This window comes from Poecilia mexicana, unplaced genomic scaffold, assembly GCF_051168715.1.
Source record: "Poecilia mexicana isolate PSO_F unplaced genomic scaffold, ASM5116871v1 scaffold_3, whole genome shotgun sequence".
Lineage (NCBI taxonomy): Eukaryota > Metazoa > Chordata > Actinopteri > Cyprinodontiformes > Poeciliidae > Poecilia > Poecilia mexicana.
Genome location: NW_028263372.1, coordinates 1,914,211 through 1,930,752, shown reverse-complemented (window position 1 = coordinate 1,930,752; position 16,542 = coordinate 1,914,211). Strand labels below are relative to the sequence as shown.

General features: G+C 38.1%; 1 protein-coding gene and 1 long non-coding RNA gene across 3 annotated transcripts in view; both read left to right on the top strand.

Annotated features, from left to right (window-relative positions):
* The first annotated feature begins 609 nt into the window (after positions 1–609).
* The window catches only part of LOC106907994 (protein jagged-2-like), a 117,179-nt gene continuing 101,246 nt past the window's right edge, over positions 610–16,542 (top strand). For both annotated transcript variants that reach the window (XM_088004035.1, XM_088004034.1), the window contains exons 1-2: positions 610–983; positions 2,505–2,816. In XM_088004035.1, coding sequence (XP_087860161.1) covers positions 915–983; positions 2,505–2,816 — 381 coding nt within the window. In that variant the 5' untranslated portion in view covers positions 610–914. The remainder of the gene's footprint in view (positions 984–2,504; positions 2,817–16,542) is intronic.
* LOC148160082 (uncharacterized) lies at positions 13,468–15,283 on the top strand. Its single transcript, XR_015762440.1, has 2 exons — positions 13,468–13,592; positions 14,107–15,283. It is a non-coding gene; the product is annotated as an uncharacterized LOC148160082 (long non-coding RNA).

Below are 16,542 nucleotides of genomic sequence, written 5' to 3'. Positions count from 1 at the left end.
ACTGATTTGTAAAAAGTTGTAGTTCTAGTAATGGTTTATTTTAAGTCAAATTATCTTAAAGGAGGAATGTAGTACATTGTGTTAAACGTGCATTTTTACATTTGGTTTTAATGTAATTATTTGATTTAAGTTTTCTTAACTACTTTGATGAGATTCTAACAGTGTTTTGTTTTTCTGTGTATGTTAGTGAATCCATTCACATCTGTCTCATATCCAAGACTTTGCCATTTAGTTGTCAGTAGAGGGCGCTTTCGGCCGTACTCTGTCCCTGCGGACTGAAAAGGACGCAGGAACACCGAACGACACTGAACTGAATGTGTTAATTGATCATTTATGGCCCTCATTTAGAGGATAAACCTTTAGTAAGCTTCTTATAAGAATATAAGAATGGAAGCAGATATTGTATCAGGAGCATCCTTACATTCAGGTTTTAAGGGGTAAAAATCTAAAAGTCTAATATGGTAAATAATTGAAACTCGACTCCATGCTTACGGTCGTTAAAATACTTGTAGCAACGCATCAGAGACGAACCTCAACAGTAAATCCATCAGCAGTCCCTTTCGGAGTTTCACCTTCTAATTGGCTCTCAGTTAGAAACGGTTCACCTCGCTGGATTATGATTGGCCCGCTGAGCTGCCGGTCACAGCAGCCTTCCTGCTCCTGCTTTGGACAGCAGAGACGCGCTGCTGCTGCGCTGTCTCGCTGCTCAGATCCCGGAGCAGAGCGGCGGAGGGAGGCGGACTGTACGCGGTTCAGACAGCAGCGGCAGAGGTACGCTTCTCCTCCTGCAGTCCTGCACGTCCTCGACTATCTGGATACTGCTTTCCATCCATCTCCAGCATTATTCTGACCCTCTGAGGCGCACATATCTGCTTCTTTTCCCTGATGATCCTTAACTCTGAGCGGACGGAGACATGTGGTATAACCCTGGGAAAGCGCATCTCTTCTTCATACTGTGCTTCCTGCTGACTGTGTGCACCAAGGTGAGAACTTGATCAGGTTGCTCTCCAAGCAAAATGATAGCTTTGCTTTTGATTCAGCTTTTTCCTTGTTTTATTGTTTCTCATCTTTTGTAACTCCATCATTTATTTGGAGTTGAACTCAGATCAGTTTTTTTCTAAATGTACTCCCTTCAGTGAATGCAAATATTTCCCAGCAGCATGACCTGCATATTATTTTTAATCATGTCACTTTGAATTAGTTAAGTAATGATCCATGTCTGAAATGTCTGTCATTAGTGGGGCAATCTCCAGTTTGCTGTATAAGCAAGTGGTAAAAATAAATAAATAACAGGTCTGATCTCTTTTTAGTCAATTTTAGTTTTCTTTTTGGGGGGAAGAGAAAAAAACATCTTCAGGCTAAAGGTCAGTTGAACAGGTGCAACCTGAACTGCATCTCCAAAAACTGTGCTGAACTGGAGCTCTGGCAGGCCGTACAGTATCTGCAGAAATCATGCAGGTTGGAAATTAAGAAGACATGAACTAGGAAATTGCACCTTTTTCCCCAACACAGGGCTACAGAAATCAACTTCAGAGAAACTTGGTTAGTTTGGTGCAGCGGTCCCCAAATTTGAGGTTTGGCTTCACTGGGGGTCACGACTCAATAAGAATGTGCTCCTTTCGAGAACTTGTATCCCTATTTTACTTACTAGTAATTGTTAAGAACTCAAACAGCAGTTGGAGCCTCATGTCTCCTCCAACAGTGTTTGTGGGTTTGGAAGGTGGAAACGCTTGGGATCGATTTTTAGCAGCCAGTCGTCTGCCGCTCTTTATTCAGCAAGCCAGTTCAGATGGAGTTGATAAACGTTCTGTACTCTTAAAGGCTTTGTTTTTCTGATGAATGAAACAAAGAAATATGCTGTTCAGATAATTCAAAATTCATATAACAAATTAGGAATCTGACCATATTTTATTTAATTTTTTTTTTGTAATTTTAATTCTTATAAGTCAAGTCAAAGTTTATTTAAATAGCACATTTACAACAACCTCAATGGAACAAAGTGCTTCACAACAATCACAACTTCACAGGACAATTTTACTATTTAATGAAAACAATTCTAGCTTTTAAAATGTGCAAGCAACCTTTTTGTGAAAAAAACCCCCAAATGATAAACTTGTATCTATAAAAGGGTATCTGTAAGTCTATTTGTCAGATTTTTTTTTTTTTTTAAACTCAAGTAAATAATTACAAAAGTGTATGTTCAGATATAAAATTGTTGGATTTGAAAAGAGAAAATGTTTGGATTTTTCAGGATTTGAATTTCTGATCATCAATCAGAGAAACTTTGATGGGTCAAATTCATAAAATGCCACTGAGCACTGTAACAAAAATATACTTAGATTATTTTGAATATGTGAAAATTTTATACTACTAACAAGATTTCTGGCTTTGGCTGGCTGAACACCACATGAGAAAATTACTTCTGTCTGTTCATACAACACATTGAAAGCATGCAGTAGAGACAAGCAGCTTTAGCCTTCTTCACCTTCCTGTCTGCCCTTCAGGTGTGTCAGTCTTCGGGTTACTTCGAGCTGCAACTCATCTCGGTGGAAAACCCCAGAGGCCAGCTCCTAAACGGCGACTGCTGCGACTCGGAGGGCCGCCAGGCAGATGGGAACTGCGGCCTGGACGAGTGTGATACTTACTTCAGGGTGTGCTTAAAGGAATACCAGCAGGAGGTGAAGATTGGTGGACCATGCACCTATGGGTTAGAAATCACCAAGGTGATTGGTGGGAATACTTTCCAGTTCAGAGGAAGCCAGAAAGGCAGTCACGACACTGGGAAGATTGTCATTCCCTTCCAGTTCTCATGGCCGGTAAGTTGATCATGTCATAGATTATTAAACAGCATAAGTTATTATTTCAGTTTATTTTCTTCAGAATTTCATAAAAACGTTTTCCTGGAACAAGTTAATCACTAGTGTTTTTGACTTTACCACTTCAGCTACCAAAACCTCTAGTGGTGGTTTTGGAGATCCTTTAGTCTATTTCATGTTGTCAGACATCTGTCAGTTAGTCAGGAAGGTTTCTGCTGCTGAGTGGCATCTTCAGTCAATGGGGAATGTGTGCCATCTGGCCTTATGCACTATGAATGAAAAATATTGCTGACTATTTGACTTCCATCTATCTGTCTGAGCATTCACAGAGATGGACAAAGAGTAGACAGCTCCTCCTTTAATGTTTCTGTCAAGTATCATGATACAATGGGTTTTCCCAGAGTACTGGGTGTGTGTGTTAGCTTTTTTTAGGGGGCTCACCTAGGGCATCTCTGATGCAAGAGCCACCTCTGTGTGTATCATCAGTTATCTGTCTGGACATATCACATTCCTGTGTGGGGGCTTTGGAGGCAAAGCTCCATGTCTTTCCTATGAAGACAGGACTTTGATGCTCACAGTTGTGTCTTGGTTCAGCAGTTCAGTGCATAGCTTCAGCTGCTGATGACAGAGGAGTGGGACGGTTCCTGTGTTGAGGGAAAACTAATGTTTTTTTTCCAAAGTGGTTCTGATTAAAAAGTGGCAGGTAACCTATTATCTCATCCAAACAGAGCAGCAAGCCAAACAAAACCTGCTCCAGCTCCTTACTTGGAGAGGCAGCGTGGGAAACTGGATCAGCACTGGCAATCAGAGCTGCAAGAAACTGTTGTCACACGAAGAGATCTTAATCAGGGGAGGTTTCATGGAAGATACGTCATTCATTTGATTCCCATAATAGCTGATGACTTCGAGTCATTGTGAACCCAACAACATGGGAGGGGAAACAGAGGATGAGATTGGGAATGAACCCAGTAATCAGGGAATGTTTTTATGTTCTGAAGGGTTCAGTTGGTTAATCAGTAAATCAGCTGCAAAACAAACTGTTAAAGCTTCTAATGACTGATTCTCTAAGCTATCTGACTGAACAATTTTTAGCATCCTTTAAAGACTTAATACAATATTCAGTCAGAACTTTCAATATTTTCTATGTTGTGAAAAGAATATTAGTGCTAACATCACAATCACAAAGGATGTTTTGTAGTGCAAATCAAACTAATGTAGTTTTAGGTGAAGATAAGTAGAATAAGTTCAAAAAGCAGTTTTTTATATGCTGATTACTTTTACTACATTAGACATCTATCCAAACCAACCTGACCCACTATTCTTGTTGTTTTGATTCAAATTAAGTCAAACGTCCTGCTTATGGACATAGAGCTAGAGAGCAAAATTTGTCATGGGTTGTAGGTTTTGTGGTGAGGATGGACATGGCTGGATCCAGGTTGAGATGAAAAATGATTGTTTTAATGATAAACAAAAGGTGAACAGAAATCCAGGCAGCACAGATGAGGCAAGGAAAACGTAGACACTGGTAGCACTGGGAATACAGGACATTAGACACATGACATGACAGCTTAAACAAGGATCCGACAGGGAACAAGAGACACAAGTGGTACACAGGGAAGGTAATTAGGGAAAACAAGGGACAGTTGGAGACAAATAAGGGGTAACCGGGCCAACACAGAGATGAGTCTTCAGTTTTCAGTTAATTGAGATTAACTGAAAATTTTAAGACGCACAAAATCCAAATCCTCACAGAATTAATCAGTTAGCTCAAGTTGTTCAGTTCCTGAAGCAGGACAGTAGCTGCAGACCGTAACATCATCACCATGTTTTACTTTGGGTAGGATATTCTTTTTCTTTAGCGCTGTTAGTTTTTCACCAGAAGTAACGGGGTACACATCTTCCAGGATGTACCACTTTAGTTTCATCAGTCCACAGAATATTTTCCCCAAAATCTTTAATGTAAATGTAAAATAAACCTTTGTGTGCTTTTGGGTCAGCAGTGGTTCTCTTTTTGTGTCTCTGTTTTTTGTTATTGAATCATGAACGCTGATCTTCACTGCAGCAGCATGGCCTGCAAAGCTGTAGATGTTGTTCTTCATTCTTCTCTGTAGGCTGGCCACTCTTGGCCATTGTTCCATGTTTTATTCTTTTAAGGATAATGATCCTTGCTGTCAGTTTGGAAAGAGTTAACAAAAAACATTTCAATGACTTTAGGAGTCTTGAGACTCACAAATGTCAGTAACTTTGTTTCTCATCTGTTCTTCAATTTACATAAATTAGGTATACTTCAGGTCCTGTTTAATTGATTTCTTGATTCTATAGGCTAGGCAGTAATCAGGGCTGGGTGTGGCTGATGAAACTAAACTCAGTTGCCTTTGACATGTGGTTAGTTTGCTGCTTCTCAATTCCAGTCCTCATGCCCCCCTGCTCTGCATGTTTTAGATGTGCCTCTATTCCAAAACAGCTGATTCAAATGATTGCATGACCTCTTTTGCAGCAATCAAGTACTACAGAAGCCTGTTAATCACCCACAAATTCAATACAGTTGTGTGACAGAAGGGAAACGCCTAAAACTTACAGGTGCAGGGGGGCCTGAGGACCGGAATTGAGAAATACTGGGTTAGTTACAGTTGATGTATTATTTCACACGTAGGGAGATTATTCAGGTCGTTTTGGATGTTTTTTTCCCCTTCATATAGGGAAAAAAAAGACTTTCATATAGATGACATAGTCATTCGTTAACTGCTTTTTATTTTAACTTGGGTTAACGCTTGTGTGATATTAACACTTCTTTGATGATCTGAAACATTTACATGCGAGTAAAAAAAAAACAGGTAATATTATCGGAGAAAAAATACCTTTATCAGAGTCCTGTAATGATTAAGTTCTAAATTTGTCATTATTAAATAAGCAGCAGGTCTATACAAAAGTAACATGTATATGCACATCCTTTATTAAATACACTTTGTTGACAAAGTACTTTTATGATTTTAGATATATATATATGAGGTTGTGTGCTGGGATGGCTACATGACTCCTCCATTCATCACTCCTCACGGTCAGCTGTCAGCAGAGTAAAAGATGGAAGTAGTAAGTTGGGGCCCTGCGGGCAGATAGGATTACCACTAAGTTGTATGTGACACAGGAGCTGAATATCAATAACACCAACTACTCAAACAAGTGAAGATCCCTGGAGAATGTTGTCTGGGGATGCCTTTACCTCGCAGTCTCTCAGGTTCAGGCTGCGTCTGTTATTGGGTCATTGTCTCACTCCACATGCATGGGGTTGCCTCTTTAAACTGTGGAGGGTGAAGAGTGCTGTGTGCAAATGCCAGCAACCTCTTTTAATGGAGTTCTTAGCACTAAACAGATTGAGTTTTACACAGGGACGGTAATTAGAGAAAACAAGGGACAAGCTGTAGTATTAATACTAAAAATAATAATACCTTTCTTCATAAAATATATAAATGCAAGTGGTGGAACTCGAATAGAACTTTTAATTGACTAAATTTCAGGATGTGTAATTAATTAATCACATTTTAATCAAAAACTATATGTTGACAAAAAAAAAACCAGCAACACTTTCATTTCCTTTCTGAATTTTGGAGATGATGCTGTTTTGGTAGTGAACTCTTTGGGTTATAAAGGATGATAGCATTTTATTTCAGCTTAAAGGTGCATGATTTGAAATGGCTGGTTCACATGGCAAGATAATTATGCTGATTTTGACCTCATTTTCCCATTCCAACGATTTTAAGGATGCTTCTATTATCACTATGTCTCTAAAAACAATCTTGGGAGATATTCCAACTCTATGTGGTGTGTAAAGAGTGAGCTAGTCTGATTAGAAGGTGGTCTGGACTGCTCTGGATTGTCCAGTGTCACTGGACTGCTTTATGTCTTTTTCTTGGTACCAAATGATTTTTCATGTTCCAAATGATCAGCAAGCCAGAAGCCAAAAGCACTTTCTCAGCGAAAGAAGTCAAAAATGGACTATCTGTGAATTTACAGCACTACATTCAATTTTCAGCCTTGTTAGTTGTTGGACAGCTCTGAAATGCTGAGCAGCACTAGATCTGGCTGTATTAAACTAGAATTAGGTCTAATGCTAAAAGTTTTTACTTTTTAACTTTTGATAGCTTTTATGTCTTTTCATATGTATTAAAATAATAAATCTGAGTCTGATCTGAAATTGGAGGTTTTCAACATGTTGGATCATCCTGACCCGATATCACTGGTGTTTCTTGAGGACAAACGTGAGCACAGCCAATAAGAGCTGTGCTCGGGTGAAATAAAGCAGACACGGAAGACAAAACAACTGCCTTGACCCAGAAAGTCTGGTGGACATCAGACAACGTTTTGTAAAATTTTTCCTCTGTTAAAAATAGATGAAACAAACTATATCATCTTTGCTTCTTCCTCATTGATCAGGTTTCTTTACTCTGATCATTGAGGATCAGAGTAAAAATCTCCAGAGGTTTTGTAAGATTTCAATCTGAAATTTCATGAGTGTAATCTGTCTATGTGGTGTGTTGTCTTTGCCATATGCTTTTCTCTTCCCAATACACACAGGAATCCAATACAATTATAAACATCTCATCTATGTCCTCTGAGCAACAACCACTATTCAGTTTCACAAATTAAATCATGAAGGCATTCATATTTTCTGACTGAAAATAGTAAATAGAGTAAAAATAAAGTTTATAATTTATCAGCAATGGGTTCTTTGCACATACGGTGCTGATGTCACATCCGCATGAGCAAAATGCGACTTTCTTGTTTCCGCTTTGTGTTACCATGACAGCTAGAAAAGACAAAGTTGTACTTCAAATGCAAATAAAGCAATACTATGCACATTGTTGTCTTCCTGATATATTTTAAGTTTTCATGGATTGCCAAGCAAAGACGGTGGCTTATAAATATTCGTTGCTACGAGTTAAAGCTTACGCTGCACAGCAAAGTTTGCAGCTTTCACTTCACTCCGGATCAGCTTCTTCAGCCTACAACTACCGGGGGGAGAAGGATGGTAAATAAAGGAGCTGTCCCTGAGTTATTTCCATGGAATCACTTCTATATTCAGCCCGAAAGAGCGAGTGTATGGGAATGAGTGGGCAGACCACAGCCAGAGAGCCAAACAACTGATCCACCGTACAGCACTGTTGTAAACACCATCCTACTTGAGCTCTTCACAAGAAACATGCAAAAGTAATAAAATGAAATAACACGGAGACCTTAAAAAACACGGCCATATTTTTCTAAAATCAACAACTTTGAACCTGAACAGTCAACTGAACTTGAACTCTGACACCTGTGCAGTCCTACTTTTAAGCTATGGGGCTTGTTGTGCTTACTCATGCTTCGGAAGCAAAAAGCCCGAACTATAACCTTCCCTGTTACTTGGCCTCTGTTTGACGCTAACAACAATAAACACACATAATATACATTAAAATAAGTACAAAACAAGGTAAAAACATTGTCCGCTAGAATGGATTAAAATGTTTAGATACTTAAATAGCAGATTTTTACAAGAAAAATGTCAGAGAATATTGCCTGCTAGCATAAGCTAAAGTTAATGTTAGCTACAAAGTTTAAAGAAAGAAAAACTCACCTTCGTATCCATGAATGTATAACGAGGCGTACATCTTAAAACCTTTTTAAAGCTTACTTGTTGGGGCTTTGGATCAATGTACATCATTAATTTTTACCTTGGCCAAACCCTGCAAGCACAGAGTGTATAATGCCATTTTCAATAGACCGAAAACGACTGAGCCGCTTTTCCCTGAACCTCGATATTTCATACTTCAAAGCATGAAAACTATGAAAACCTTTGAAAACTAGGAAAACCATGTTTTCAAAGCATGAAAACCTCTGGTCTGGTGAAGAGAGCTCAGTAACGTCTGAACTGTTTACATCGGATGAGAAGTGCTAACCTCACCACTTTTTATACACTGTAAAACATTTGGTCTGCTGTAATAAAAAGGTTGGGGACCACTGCTCTACGCAGTCACTCACCTTCAGACCTTTACTGCATATCTTCTCTCTTTGCCCATTTCCTGTCTGATTAATGAAAAAATAAAGACCACTAGTGCCACGAATGTCTTGAAAACAAAATGTATTTGGTGAAGGTTCAGCAGGGTCTCTCAACTAAAGGAGAACTAAAATCTCTGTGTTACTCAACCTCCACATCACAAAGAAACTTATGTAATCCTCACATTTCTGAAACCATAATGTATGAACTTACAACAAGCCTAATATTTTTGGAGGCTAGTGTTGAGGAATAGGTTGATTATAGATAAATCCATCTGTCATGCTCATAAGAAAATAGTATTTTTCATCTTTTTGCTCTTGTTTGGGATCTGGGAAACATTGGTTAGTGGAGGTCCAGTCAGTGTTCCTGTTGCATTTTCTTATGTGATCTGGTACCTTTGCTCCAGTCATTTGTTATTGTCTGAAATAGACATTATTCAGTTAGCGATGCATTGATCAGAGTTTATTTTTCATTTCTGACTGCTGTTAAAAGTTAGCCTGCTGTTAACATTAATCCACTTTTGGGTGATTTTGATTTCCCTTTAACAATCGTAGTTAAGAGGATTACTGCGTCTGCCACCATATAGCAAACTATTACTATTGTTATAAAATTAATTTCATCTGAAATACTATCAGGAAGTATTAAAGAATTAATTTATGTTAATACTTTCCATCGAAAGTGTTAACACACTTCATTAAATTCAGATACAGTAATACAAAACTTTACATTTTTGTTTCTTTTGATTGAAATGTAGAGAAAATGACTAATACTGAGGTTGGTACTAGACAGTGAAATTGTTATATCTTTATATTCTTTAGATCATTCGACATTGGCACCATAATACAAAAATAAATAAATAAATCAGCTAGCATTCCTCCTGAGAAAACAGTTTCCTTTCAAATAGATATGTACAGCATTGAACCAGTTATTGTTTGAATGTAGCCCTACATCAGCAACTTATTTCCTAAGCTTTGGTAACAACAGTGACCTTGCATCACTGAATGAATGCCTCCACCTTAACAGTAGGCCACTGTTGAAATAATTGCTCTTCATGTGGAAGAATTCTGAGCACAGGTCAGAATTACAGAATATCATACTGTCTAAGGAAATGTGCAGCTGTGACCTAAAATGTCTGCAATATTCCACCCTGAATTTAACATTTTAGTATTTACAACAGAGCCGTTTGTCAATAACACAAACACATTTCTAACAGAGTATGAACTTATTTTAACTCAGTGTTTCTCAACCTTTTTTGGGCCAGCGCCCCCCTAGCCTTTATCCAGGTCCCTCAGCGCCCCCACCAAATAATTTGTAGGCTACTTTACACTGACTATTATTTTATTATTAATATTTCTGTCATGATGAGATGAATGAGAGGTTGTGAGGATGAACACAGAGACCCAGGTAGCGATGAAGATGATGAATTTAATGATGAAAGCTCAAACACAGTCCAACACAAGCGGCACGGCAGAGAGTTTAGAACACAGCTAATTACCAGTAGCTATCTGATACACAGAGGACTGAAAACGAGAGCAAACACTAACCAGGACGTTGCAGTTCTACTGGAGAGCAGCAAACGTAAGACGTGTGACAGTAGACGAGGACCCGACAAGAAACAAAGACAACAGGTGGGTTTAAATACACAGGGAGGGTAATCAGGAAAACTAGACACAGCTGGGATCAAACAGGGAGGACAGGACATCACAGAGACTCACAGGGAACAAGGACACAGAAAAACCAAGAAAAAAATACACAAAAACGCAGATCGTCACAATTACTATCACTATTGTAGATGTTTAGATTTTTATGCTTGTTTCTGTATTTATCACCAAAATAATTTCCCAAAGAACAAAAAAGCCATGGGAATAGAAATTATTTTCACAGGTGTCTACAAAAAATGTAATGAACATTCAAGTTAAAATCGGTAGGCCTAACAGCAGCCAATCAGAGTGGAAAAAATATTCTTGTTCTTTGCCATTTTCTAGTTGTTAAATATTCTGAAGGCTGTGCTGCCTTCAGGAGAATGGTACATCAGAGTATCATCCATAAAATTTCACCCATATGGCATTTATTGTGCAATCCAGAGCTTTCAGTGAAAAAACAAAAGTTCCAGGTCCTTTTAATGCCATACAAATATGAGACAGAAACATGGATTATATCTTTATACAGACCTGTCTTTTGATTATAGATTAATAGCTTTAATGGACAGAAATTACAAAGAACAAATCTGGTTCTTAATCAAATCCTAATGAGTCAAATTGAAAGTGTCATGGAGTCACTGAACACCACCATGACATTAACACTGACATGGAAAATAATATTGAAGAAATAAATATATCAAATCTAATTAAAAACATAAATAAGTGATAAGTTATTTACTGTTATGGTCTGTAAGATATTTTTATTCTCAGTATTAGATGTGGTCTCAACAAACCCATGGCACTTCAACTATATTATTTTACATTTTATCTGGAAATAGTGTCTGTTTATTTTTGCGTCTGTATTAATTACTGCTCTAAAAGTCTTGCCATACCAGTTTATTCCTCTTTATATACTTTAGTTTCTTAGTTTATTCTTGCATTTTGTTCTTCATTCATTTCCATTTAGTTGTCCTCCTGGTTAATTGCTATGTCCACTTTAGTTTCTTTCCTGTTGTTAGATTTATTTTATCGTTTATTGACCATCAGTAATCTTCACTCATCACCTGCTGCGCCGCCTAATCATCATGTTTCACATCATGTGTTGATTTTTCACTGTTCAGCATTGGATTCTCTGTTTTTATGCCATAAATCACACCTAGTCCGTCGCTCCGTTTTATGTCCCGCTTTTCCTGTTTCAGAGTTTTGCGCGATGTGCGCGTCGTTTTTTTTTTTTTTTTAAAGGTGCAGGGCGGTCGGGAAACGTATCGATGGGGAAAAGACAGACTGACATAAAGCTTTTAAAACAACGGAAACAATTTCGGTATTCTGATTATTGAAATTTAAAAGTGCTGTGTTGTTCTATCACCCCCGTTTCATACCGGACCACTTACAGCTCCGGTGTTAAAATGAACGCTCTCTATCGTGGTATCAATATGGAGGGATTTCTTTATTTAAATGGTTCATTTTTCAGAGGGATACACAGTGAAACACCTGTGAAAATAATTTCTATTCCCATGGCTTTCTTGTTCTCTGGGAAATTATTTTGATGATAAATACAGAAACAAGCATAAAAATCTAAACATCTACAATAGTGATAGTAATTGTGATGATCTGCGTTTTTGTGTATTTCTTTCTTGGTTTTTCTGTGTCCTTGTTCTTTGTGAGTCTCTGTGATGTCCTGTCTTCCCTGTTGATTGATCCCAGCTGTGTCTAGTTTTCCTGATTACCCTCCCTGTGTATTTAAACCCACCTGTTGTCTTTGTCTCTTGGGGTCCTCGTCTACTGGTTTGCTGCTCTCCAGTAGAACTGTAAAGTCCTGGTTAGTGTTTGCTCTCGTTTTCAGTCCTCTGTGTATCAGATAGCTACTGGTAATTAGCTGTGTGCTAAACTCTCTGCCGTGCCGTCTGTGTTTGAGCTTTCATCATTAAATTCATCATCTTCATCGCAACCTGGGTCTCTGTGTTCATCCTCACCACTTCTCATTCATCTCATCATGACAGAAATATTAATAATAAAATAATAGTCAGTGCAAAGTAGCCTACAAATTATTTGGTGGGGGCGGTGAGGGACCTGGATAAAGGGGCTAGAGGGGCGCTGGCCCAAAAAAGGTTGAGAAACACTGATTTAAATGGTTCATTTTTCAGAGGGATACACAGTGAGGGTATCGTGATTTTAGTAATTACATGTTTATAAGAGCGACTTTCTGTTGTCCTTCCATGGAAGCGGGCAGCTTTCAAACGTAAATAAAACACTTTTTAATATAAGTTGCTGCTTTGACATGATCACAGAACTGCCAAAACATATGTACAAAAATACCAGACAAAGTGAATCACAGCAACGTCATCAGCCGATGAGACGCTGAACTGATGCAGTGAAGCTACTAGTAGCAGGAGCGGAGCTACAAGCTACAAACACTGAATAGAAGAAGAAGAAGGAGAAGAAGAGCTGCCATCGATACAGTTGCAGCCAAGCATGTTTTAATGTTACACAATACAGTTTTATTAAGCTGCTCAAAGTCTAATCTGGTATTGTTGTGGATATAAAGTTTGGTCGAAGGTAAACTTACCTTCGACCAAACGCCCCCCAAAGGAATCCCAGTGCCCCCCTTTTGTAAAAATTTCCACCAGCGCCCCCTGCCATCCTCTGAACGCCCCCCCGGGGGGCGGTACTGCCCACGTTGAGAACCGCTATTTTAACTCAAACATGACTAAGTGTACACAAATCTGTTTGTGCTGCTAACCTCAGATGACAAAATAGTTTTGTCTTTGGTGCTTCTTGACTTTGTAGTACAACAGCTACACCACACTGATGGTGCAGGAAAATCTGTGGACTCCAACCATATTTAGACTACCTTCAGTTCCTCTTCCCAGTCAGGACCTTTGCTTTTTCACAATGGGGTATATGCCACGGACTTCCATTTTAGCACTTCCGCATTTTTTAGCCACATAGAATGCTTCCGGTGCGCAGGCAGCAGTATGTTGACAGTGGCTCCTCAGTCGCTTTAGGACTATTAATAATGCCTGTATAATTATTCAGACATCCTGAAACGCTCCAACAACAACAAAGGATTTAAGCTGGATGTGTCAAAACTTCACAATAACTTCAAAGGTAAGTTAATACATCGTTTGTATTCACCGTAATGCCTCATGTCTGACATAGCTAACAGGGACAAGCTTACAAAGGTGCTATGTAAACGTTAAGTGTTTTGATTATCTGTGCAGTGTGGAATCTACATATCTATGCTTTATAGATAGATACAGATATATATCTATATCATATATAGATCTGTCTATATTGTGTCCAAGCTATCAGTCAAAACTGAAGTTAGCTTCCGAATGTAGCATCTAATTCGGAAAATAGCTAAAGGGCGATTACACTTAATTTTTCACTATCTTGAGCTTTTTTAATATGTTGTACTTTTAACACCTAGACATTTCAAACCTAACTAGATTATTCTGTACTAACAACAGAATAAATAAAATATTTGTGAAACCTTCTAATTGATTTGTGAAATTTGTAAAATATCAATAATAGATTCCAGAACGCATTAGATCTGAATTATTAAAGTGGCATTGTTATTTTAACTTCCCGTTTTCTTTCTTTTTTTTAATCTTTATTATAGTTGGAGTTGGACAGAGTTCTGTTTGGTGGCTTCCTGGAGGGAGAGATCGGCTCAGCTAATGTTGCCAACAACTTTTCTCCTGCTATTAATGTTTTTGTTTTTCTTTATATAGAAAGTATTTCTATCAGTTGCTTTTTCCATTTTGTTTACAGTATTTGCTCTATTTTTTTATTTTTACCTTAATGCTTACCTGGTCAGTTGAGGTGGAAATGTACATCCTGTTGATTACTGACAAATGTCAGAACCACATGGACTGAGCTGGTTACGGCAGATCAATCTGAATCTTTATTTCTCATTAAAACGACTTCTTGTAATTTTAAGACATTGTTATAAAATTGCATCTCTATTCTGCTGTAACAATGACTGCATTTTTGCAATTAAAAAATCTTGTATCCTGACCGTTATGCTCCCTCATACAACTCACAGAACAGATGATTGAAATAAAGGCACTTTTTGAAAGTATTTTCTGGGATTTTATTATAGGAATTGAGGATGGGAGGAATCGATTAAAATCAAATTTGGTATGAAAAAAATCTTGTAAGTCATATCGTCCAGCCTTATTAAGTATATTAAATTATATGACTAACTAACTACATATTGCATAATATTCACATTTCTTTGCTGGTATTACCTAAAAGTGTTGCATTTTAACATCTCACTCCTGATCTACATGTAAATACTTGATATAACATAAAAACTGAGAAATGGGGGAAAAAAGGTTTGTAAAATGTAGAGTATTACAAATGATATTCAATTTTATTGTAGGTACAAACAGGATAACAAAATGAACAGTGAATATATAATATACTTCCTAGCAGCTAATCAGACATCAGACTTGTTTGCCTTTACTGGTGATGAAAACTCGTCACTCTGGAGGAGAGGAAGATCGGCTCAGCCCCGTCCAGGATGACGGCAGTGTCAGGGTAGCAAACAAAGTCTGCAGGAAGATTTTTGCATATCTGGTGCTCCAGTTTCAAGATCATAGTTTAACCAAGTACTGTAAAAAAAAAAAAGTTAGTCCACGTTGTGATGATTCGTGGGCTGATGGATGCCTTCAGCAGGTCCAGGTGCTTGGATCCAATGGAAAGGTAATCGGCACAGCGATCATGGCTCAGAAACACGAGGTGTTGCGATGCAAACCTGAAAAATTAAAAACACACACAAAAAAAAAAAACAAGTGTCCATATTTAGCTGAACAACATAATCAAAACTAATAAATCCTCAGCTCTTTTTGAGAGTTTTGCTTGAAAATAAATTGACAATATCTCAGGAAATTAAACGTTTAAGTGAAATAGTTCTGGTATCACAAAGAAACTGCAAAAATTGTTTCAGAGGTGTAACAACACTGAAGTCACTGAGTAAGAGTGAAGTAAAATACTACTTATAAATGCATGTTAAAATTTGAATACTCTTTTGAAAGTGTGCAGCTGAAATTAATTTAAACTACTAGCAGGCAAAGCACAGTGTTCACCTAATATCTGTACCAACAGTAATACAAAAAATGATGCATAGAGGCATTAGTTTATAAAAGTCGAGGCAAACCTAAATTTACTATTTTAAAAACAAAAAGCAGCGGGAGGATGTAACTTCATAACTTCATTTTCTAAGCAGAATCTCAGAGAAAAAAAAGAGAAATTACGTTGGGTAAAGCAAGAACAGATTATAGCAGCCAAGTGGAAAAATTCACTGTAACGTGGATTATAATTATGAAACAGCAAAGGTAGATGTCATATTTTCGGTATTCGGGAAATACGTGATTTGTACCATTTGTTCTGTGGGTTTTTCATGTGGATCGGTGAAAGTTAAACGGCTGTAAAGCGAAGGTTTTGGACCTTAATCTGACCGACTACCTGTGTGGTTTGGATCGGGCTGAAGCGTTGCTGCTCTCGGCTGTTCTTAAATTACCGTGCTCAGTATCGGAGGGGCTCGTCGCTCCGACTGCATGTTAAATGTATTTTATATATGTCATATAAACAAAAGCTAAGGAGTTGCCTAAGAATAATTTCATACTCCGTATAACACAAACGCACATCAACACACGTATTGACTTACCTTGTGCCGAATCGCTGCCTCTGTTCTCAGCCTGTTTCCGTAGCAGTAGATTTCCTCCGGCATTATTTCCCTCCAACAAATTATTCCAGTGAAGGAACCGTACAGCTTCCTTTTAACCTCCATCTTCCCATTTCTGACGCTGGATCTTCAATATCCTCAAGCTTTGAAATAGCAGGCAACTACAAACCGCGTGTTAGCCGTAGTGGCTAAGTTTTGGCGCCTTGATATCAGCAGGAAAATTAAAAAAACTAAGCACCAGATGGTACTGGCTAATTACTGGACACAATGGCACACAACAAAACCCGATTGTTGTACCAGTAGCTCGCAGATATTTTAAGTTTTGCGTCTTTTTCATGGTACAGATCTTGCAGCTTTGGCCAAAAA